General features: G+C 38.2%; 1 protein-coding gene across 1 annotated transcript; it reads left to right on the top strand.

The window, feature by feature from the left end:
- Positions 1 to 949: 949 nt before the first annotated feature.
- Positions 950 to 8871, top strand: LOC124707622 (protein POOR HOMOLOGOUS SYNAPSIS 1-like). The gene is made up of 11 exons (XM_047239294.1): positions 950 to 1249; positions 2923 to 3039; positions 3265 to 3330; positions 7049 to 7152; positions 7238 to 7413; positions 7508 to 7672; positions 7774 to 7820; positions 7890 to 7917; positions 7987 to 8111; positions 8214 to 8241; positions 8434 to 8871. Exons 1-11 carry the CDS (start codon positions 950 to 952, stop codon positions 8490 to 8492), a joined length of 1215 nt encoding a protein of 404 aa, XP_047095250.1. The 3' UTR covers positions 8493 to 8871.
- Positions 8872 to 9269: the final 398 nt, after the last annotated feature.

The following is a 9269-nucleotide window of genomic DNA, read 5'->3' on the forward strand; positions in this document are numbered from 1 at the left end:
CTTCCTCCACCTTAGAGTTGTTGGGCTTCCCAGTGCGGCCACGTGAGCCGCACGAGAGCTCCTCTTTTTCTCAAGAGCGATTCCAAGTAAGTCCTCACCAAGACTTCGCAAACACTAGTTTTCTTACTATACCGGCGTTCGAGCCTACATGAGCTCTAGGGCATCCGATCGTGCCATTCACTTATACATTACAATAGGTACTCTCTCATATACCATTCTTCTAATCTTTCTAGATCTAGGCATACCTTGACCATGTTGACCTTTGGGAGACTCGGCTTAAAATGTCAAACATGGACCTACTTGACTTGAAACATGCAAGTAAGTAAATTCGTAAAATGAACTGAGAATTATTTATTTTCCCACATTTTCTCCTTATTATTTAGTTCTCGGTTGAATAAGAGTTTGGACACCGGAAAGTGTTTGGCTCCTGAGTTTCAGTGCTCTCATCATTTTCAAAAAATTAAAAAGATATTTTTACAAGTTTATAAAAAATCTGAAAATAATTCTGAAGATTGTCACCGATACATCTCACAATTATGCAAAATGTCAACCTGAAATTATTTTTATTTTGCGCTATACAAAAATAAAAAATCTTATATGTTTTGGAGATTTGAAAATGGATTACTCAAATCTACACTTTTGTCATTTTTATGTAGCTTATAAAGTATTTGAAATTATTATTTTGCATGTTTAAGGGATAGATCATTGACTACATGCAGAATTTTTTTGCAGAATGTTTTGAAATTTAAAAATATGATTTTCGACTTTTTTAAAAGAACGAAGTTTATGGTGCTCATGTGCACCAAATCTCTATTCACGCTCCCTTTAATTTTCTCTTTTTTCATACGAGAGCTAACAGCTACGCCCACCCACAACATTCGACACCGAAAGGTGCTGCAGAAAACCCAACGCGAAACGGCAAATACTACCTCGGCACCGTCGTTGCGCCATGGTAGGCGGCGGCGCCGGCGACGACAGCAGGGCGCTGCTCGCACTGCGTTCGGAGGCCGCGGTGGACCGAAGGCGGGGGCAGGAATGGAAGGTGGAATTCGCTCGCTACTTCACGGCGCCGCCACGCGGGCCCTCGCCGCCGCCGCCGCCCCCCGGCGTCCGTTACGCCTTCCACGCCAACCATCGCCATCCCGGTGCCTGGCTCCCCGCCGCTTCCCCGGCAATTCTTCGAGTCTCCCGCCCCAGCCAGGCCTCCGCGGTCCCCGTCCTCACCGTCTCCATCGGCGACGTCGTCTTCGTCCGTACCAACTCCCTTCCCTTTCCCTTCTTATCTGGTGATGATGTGGTTGCTGTTTGTTGTGTGCTTGCTCGATACAATTAGTTGTGCGCACTTTTTTCTGGAGGTATTTGGGGACTGCCTCGGGTTTTTTTATGAGCCTTGGTACTTGTGCTTGAAGAATTGTGGGGACGTTGATCGTCAAGTGCTCTGGATTTGGATTGTTCAAGTGATTGTCAGATTGTGATTCTGTGCATTTTGAAAGATGGCCTGATCTTTGTGTATACTGTGCATCTGTGCTCCACCGTAGTCCCTAGACTATTAAGGTGAATGGATTCATGCATGTTTTAATGCAAGCAATTAGTGTCAAAACATGGTTCATTATCACCCTTTTTTTGCACATGCACGTATTGTACCTCTCTAATATGCAAATCGTGCTCGTGAGTCCTGAAAAGAACTGGTGGATGTTTTTGTACAAGTGATGTGGTACATGAATGTTCAGACGTTAGGCACGGGCCGAGGGATATTTATGATTTTGTGTGTGTTGATTAATGTTGGGTTTCTAAAGCATAGTAAGCTCCACTACATCATTTCAGTTACCCGTGTAAATATGTTTGTGCCTGATCAGATATCTGTATTAAGGCCTAGCACTACAATCATTTTGTACATACTTTTCATCTATTCTGTCCTGTGTGCACTCTCTCTTTCTAGTTATATACTGTAATAATATGCTTCGGCTAGTGTATGCTTTCGTCATTTATCTCAGTGAGTGCGGTCATTGGTTTTGGCTCCTGAACTCCAGTGGTATCAATATTTTTTGAATAATTCAAGAAGTGCGTTGACAAGTAGAAATACGTCCAAGAAGGTTACTACATGTATATGCAAGATAGCACTTTAAATATGCAAAGTTTTGTGAAATAATGCTTTCCTTTGTGGGCTGCACAAGCAAAACAAATGTCTGGATCTACAATAACAGTAGCAAATACTATTTGCTATTATAGATCACCATTGTTTTATGTAGAGCCCACACTTGAACAAAAATCACAAATTAATGCAGATTCGTAGTGCATTCCATCTTGTACATATCATGTTATTTTAGACTCATTTTAAGCTTAAATACACCTCATAAATATTTCAAAATAAAGAGATCATTAAAGGTCGGGAGCAAAATATCTGTCCTGTCAGTCTGTGTCCTTGATGTATAGAAGTTAACATGCCTGGAAGATCCTTTAATTAGTTAAAAGTTCGAATGTGGGTTGTGTTGGCCGACTAATTTGATGTTAAGCAATTAGATTCCTGTTCAAAGGAAATCCTTAGCATCATTTTACCTTTCAATACTGGATTCTGTACTATTGTTAATTTTAAGTGTCACTCATTCATTTAGGTAGGGTAACTGTAGGTTAGGCCTATGGTAATTCTGAGATCTGCTGCATTACTATAACTACAATCAAATATTGCATGTTAGACAGTTGAGTCTAGTATCAGCCATTTTTTGAGTCTTTGTATAACCTGCTTCTATGCAATCATAGGAAATAAATTGAGAGTCCTAATTATTTTAATATTTTTCTACATTGCCCAACTATTGGTATATTATATTATTCTGCCCAAGTTTTAGAATATTCTGTTTTAACATTATTTTGCTGGATGTCCCCTGTTATAACTAGCTGGCATTATTGCCTTTGCTCGTGGCACAGGAGGAGCACTTTGTGTCCATCCTCAATTTCTCATGGCCTCAGATTACATGTATGTCAGAATTCCCAGTAACAGGGAGCAGGGTGGTGTTTGTGAGCTTTTGTGATAAGTACAAACAGGCAAGTCTTATATACCATCAAATGTGATTCTGCTGCCTGCTTAGTTGAGGGTTGTACTGCACTGGTTTTGTAACTACATTGACATGTTCACCTAAAAATCACAGAGTATCTGGAACAAATGGATCTGTATTCTTATGGATGTTTATGCACATAGCATATTCAAGTTATTAATGGATAGTATATGTGTGTATACAATCATGATGACATTGGTTACTCTCTCTGCAGGTACAGAAGTTTGCTCTACGTTTCCCACTGTTCAGTGATGCAGAGTCATTCTTGAATTATGTGAAGGTGCAATTTCTTATCTTTCTAATAGATATCCAAATCATGTGAAGCTGCGGCTTATGTGATCTCTTTGGTATTGTCTTATGTCATCCATTTCATGTCGTGTCCTTCTCTCTATGGTTATTAATCAGAATATTATGTCTTGGTATATCTGTTTGCTAATACAGTATTATGCATGGTTACATTCAAAATCGAAAATTGGAGGCAAATAATGTGATATTATTATGGCGCGTCTAGTTGTAGTTGTATATTCTTCATGTGAGCTTGCCACAGAGAAATATTATCATATGGTAAACATTAGCCTTAAGTCTACGATGGAACTTTTTGATCATATGGAAATAATTCTGTATCAACTACCAAATAAGGTTAATCATATGTCAATGGACAGCAGGCAGTTGTAGATCAACAGTAAATATAATTAAACCACACTAGCAATTGTGTGGACCAGCAATATCTTTAATAAAAGCTCAAGTGTTTACCAATTTATTGCTACCTTTTCTTAGTTATCTACGATAAATATTTGATGGATGTATCCATTCTCCATAATGTTGAATGTACACCCCTAATGTAATGTATTCTTATCAAACTCATGACTACAAAATGGTATATGGCTGGAAAAAACTATGGTACTTTTGTTATTCTTGCTCTGTATAATTTCATTACATGTGTTTCTGAGCCCAGGCAGTTGTAGCTCAAGAGTGTCTAGATACATCTAAATTTAGACAAATGTTCGACATCCTTTTATGGACGGAGGGAGTATGAGAAATAAGAGAGTAGTGCTGATGGTTACTACTTAGTATCTCTGTACAACTTAAATTGCAGGGATGCTAAGCTTCTTGGTATGGGAACTACTCTCAATCTCTTGGAAGCAAAAAGAAAATATTGGAAGAAGAGAGCAAACATTAAATGGGCAAAGCTTGGTGATGAAAACACAAAATTTTTCCATGCTATTGCCACAAGGAATTATAGACACAATTATATTGCCAGTATTACAACTGAAGATGGAAGAATTATCACTGAGCATGCACATAAAGCTGCATTATTATGGGAATCTTATAAGGAAAGGCTTGGTTTATCTGCCCAGACTGACATGCAATTTGATATTGGCACCAGTAATCACAATATTGATCTTACTGATTTAGAGAAACCTTTTACTCATGAGGAAATTGATGAGATAATTCAACACATGCCATGTGATAAATCTCCTGGGCCAGATGGATTTAATGGTTTGTTTATGAAGAAATGCTGGATTACTATCAAGGAGGATTTTTATAAATTATGTGAAGCTTTCCATAGTGGGAACCTGGATATTCAGAGCATAAATACTGCTTATATAACTCTCATTCCTAAAATTAATTGCCCAGAGTCTATATCTGATTTCAGGCCAATATCTTTGGTTAGTATGGCTTTAAAAGTGATCACAAAGCTTCTGGCAAATAGGCTGCAGAAAGTAATTATCCCTTTGATACACAAAAATCAATATGGATTTATTAAGAGCAGAAACATACAAGACTGTCTTGCCTGGGCATATGAATATTTAGATATCTGTCACAAATCAAAGAAAGAAATTGTTATTTTCAAAGTGGATTTTGAAAAGGCATTTGACAAAGTGGAATATAATGCTATCATATATATGCTCAGATATCTAAGATTTGGAGACAAGTTCATATCATGGATAGAGAGAATACTGGGTTCAGCAACTACATCCATCATTTTAAATGGGGTTCCTGGTAAATCAATCAAATGCATGAGAGGAGTTAGACAAGGGGATCCCTTATCGCCCATTTTGTTTGTTCTAGCTGCTGAACTTTTGCAAATTGTTATCAATACTGCATGGAATAATGAAGAGATCCAGCTGCCAATAAATAATTCATATGGACAAGATTTTCCTGTCTTACAGTATGCAGATGACACACTTCTCATCCTTCCAGCTGATGAAATGCAACTCAGTAAAATAAAGGAAATTCTGGATAAGTTCACTGTCTCAACTGGCCTTAGAGTCAATTATCACAAAAGTTCTCTTGTCCCAATAAACATCACAGCTGCAAGATGTAAGGAATTAGCTGACATTCTTGGCTGTAGGACAGAAAGCTTACCATTTACATACCTAGGGCTCCCTATGGGTACTACTAAACCTAGGATCGAAAATATGGTATATATAGCTGAAAGAGTGGATAAGAGACTTGCAGGTATAGCAAGATTGCTATCATATGCCAGCAGATTGGAGGTTATTAGATCAGTTATATCCTCTATGCCCATTTTTGCAATGTGCACTATCAAGTTACATTACACTATTACTGATCATGTGGAAAAATCATGTAGAACTTTCTTATGGAATGACAAAGACATCCACAAGAGAGGAAAATGCTTGGCAAAATGGGACTTAGTATGCATGCCAAAGAAAAATGGAGGACTTGGTATGTTAAATCTAAGAAATCAGAATCAAGCCCTGCTTATAAAATTCTTATTCAAGTTCTTCAACAAAAAGGATATTCCCTGGGTCAAGCTAATGTGGGAAGCACATTATAGTGATGGGAAAATACCACAGGAAAAAAGCAACAAGGGATCTTTCTGGTGGAAGGATTGCTCTGAGTTAATTGGTGTGTTCAAATCAATTGCTGTACCTAAAGCTAAATCTGGAAACTCCACTCTCTTATGGAATGATAAGTGGTTAGATGAATATCCCAAACTGAAATTCCCACAGCTCCACTCTTTTGCGAAAAACACAGATTTATCTATCAGTCAAGCGAAGGTATACAGCGAGTCGAATATCCTCGACATGTTTCACTTGCCATTATCTACAATTGCTCATGATCAATGTCAAGAACTAAGCTCTGCTATGGAACCAATAAACATGAATCTGGGTAATGATATTTGGAACCTTCCAGGGGGAGGAGAAGGAAAGTACAGCACAAAAAAGGTGTATGAAAGTATATCTGAATTTCCTGAGGCTTCGAGCCCTTTCAAATGGATCTGGAAATCATGTTGCTTATCCAAACAAAAATTCTTCTTTTGGCTACTTCTTCTGGATAGATTAAACACCAAAGATCTGATGATGAGAAAGCACTTTTATGTTGAGAGCAGCTGCTGTGTGATATGTGATGATGAACCAAATGAATCTCTTCTACACTTATTTTTCTCATGTGACTTCAGTCAAAATTTCTGGTGGAGACTGGGCTATGAATGGAATACTAACCTAGATTTAATTGATATGCTTAAGGATGGAAAGCACAGACATGGAGGCATATGTTTCAAAGAAATTCTTATCATAGGAACTTGGAGTCTATGGAATCACAGAAACAGAATAATTTTTGATAATGAGGACAGAAGTCTGGAGACATGTTATGGTATGTTCAAAGAGTATTTTGCTCTAGTAATGCATAGAGCAAAACCGAGCCTGAAGGAGGGGATGCAGCAATGGATAGACAACTTGTGAAGGACCTGCTTTCGTCATCTTTTTTTCTCTTTCTCTTTTCTTCTTCTCCCTTTGAGAGGATGATTTTATCCTCTTTTGTAAATAACTGCTGTTTCTTGATATATAAATGAAAATGAAGCAGTAGGGGTCTTCCCTACTGTATATGCTTCAAAAAAAAAAAAAATTAACTATCTATGCTAGTTATAGAAAATTTTCAGTACATATAGAAAGGAAGATCTGAAACTAGCTTCGGTTTTGCTTAATAATCTCTGCCAAGCAGTAAATTAATTTATGTCGTTGATTAAAAAGGAATGCTTAGGTGACACCATGGATATCATACCATCTGGAAGTGGCTATGCGTGTGAAGATTCATCAGTATCTGAATATATTTCTTCTAATGAACTTCAGCACAGGTACAACAGTAGTGCTGTTGCGGGTTTATATGTTGCATGCCATGATAGCATAATATATAATGCATGAGCCTGGCGATTTTTCCAGCTTTGAGGAGCCAGCTTCAGACCACAGGACAGAGGCGCCAGCAATATGCTACCATGAGGAACCAGACCAGCCTGTTTTTCAACCTCCCCTTGCTACCAACATTGAAAATATCAACTCTGGTTTCCTTCATAGTTCCACTGAAATGCTGACAAATTTCTCAACTGAGAATGAAAAAGGTAAGTAATTCATGTTGGATGATGTTATTCTTAATCACATTTTATTATATTTTGTTTTTCTTTGGTTATGCATGAAAATGTTATAACAAATCAGATACAGAGGACCCATATCATGGAGGACCCGGATTATGCTACCTTGAGGAACCAGACCAGCCTGCTTCTGAACCTCTCCTTGCTACCAACATTGACAATGTCAACTCTGGTTTCCCTCCTAGTTTCACTGAAATGCTGGCAAATTTATCAACTCAAAATAAAAAAGGTAAGCTAATTCCTAATGGATCATGTTATACTTAATCACATTAATCTTTATTTTGAATTTTCGTTTGTTATGCATGTAAATATTTCATATGTACAAATCAGATATGGAGGATCCACATCGACTGACTGGAGCAGACCATACTGAAGAGGTAACGCATCGTTAAATACTGCAAATTTTCAGAGATTAAGAAGTGTTCTTTATATAGTAAATTTTGCAGGTGTACGCTCAAGATACTTGTCATGACGGTACAAATAATTTCAGCTCCATTTACTGTTCAAGCATCTTAGTGCTTCGTCTTTCTGACCTATCTGCAGTATTTCCTTCAGTTACAGTTGCCAGGAATAAAAACACAGCCAATAAAGAAATCGATACGGTAAACAGTGCTGATAAGGAAATCGATACTAGTGAATCAACAAATGATCTTATGGCAAGGATAAAGGTATTTTTCGCATCAACAATCTTCTAGTGGGTCCATCAACTTTTGTCTCTGAATTCTGCGCGCAGTTTGCATGTTTTGATATCTTATATTTTAATTTTGCAGACATATCTAGCTGATGACTCATTCCATGGTACGTTTTCCGTTCCTCTTCTAGTGGGAGTAAGATAAAAATAAGTAACACAATTTTCTCAGCATAAGCATTGCCAAATAACACGTGCCGACTTGGAAAACCATGCGATGTACTACTATTTGTATTACAGGTACATAGAATCCTCGTTTCACCATTCAGTCTCGTACTGATTTTGTGCTTTCTCTTTCCTAGATATGTTGTTCAAGCTCGAGAGAGTCATTGACGAACTGGGTATGGACTTGTCACTCTAGATAGCAACCGCATCACTGCCATGTGAAGGCTATTTAACTTTCCTGCTCTGATGAAGTACACAATGTAGTTGTACTTCAGTTGGTGGTTCCTTGTAGTTGCTGCTCCTGCTCCTACCAAAGTACCACTAGTCATTGGTGTGGAACATCGCGGGATTAGTGAGCAAAATACACACCTCTTATGTACATCCACGGTACATGTTCACGTGATCTGTTATGTTTATGCCAAGGTGTATGCTGTTTACGGTTTAGTAGATCTCCACAGGCTTTCCAATCGCCTCTAGCAATGAGGTTTTATTTATCCCTGTGCATAGCCACCTCACTAGCCATCTAATATAACACGTGGACGATTCTCTAATTATTATGCAGTATTTATCATTCATGTCAACATCTTTGAAGTCATCTCGTGTACACTGTTTGTTGTAATTGGGCACCAAAGAAACATACTGACAACCAATCTTAACCTTGATGACAGAAAAAATTGTGTGGGAGTTTTTTTTTTCAAATCTAAAGGTTTACCAACCATACTTGCAACATAAAAAGCAGTTGACCTGCTCCTAAACTTCATGGGAATGCCCTTAATTCTGAACCATGCCTTTTCAAATCCACCCAATTGGCTCTATGTCACCTGTCCACGTCTATACATTGTTGACAACATGTGGGACAGTCTTCATAAAAACTTCCTCCTCAATACTCTTATTCCCAGACACCATTTTAGCAAAAGATCGACCTCCACTTGGTGTTCGCAGGATCAGCCCAGATCATGTCTTCTTTCCTCCG

This window comes from Lolium rigidum, chromosome 1 (genome assembly GCF_022539505.1).
Source record: "Lolium rigidum isolate FL_2022 chromosome 1, APGP_CSIRO_Lrig_0.1, whole genome shotgun sequence".
Lineage (NCBI taxonomy): Eukaryota > Viridiplantae > Streptophyta > Magnoliopsida > Poales > Poaceae > Lolium > Lolium rigidum.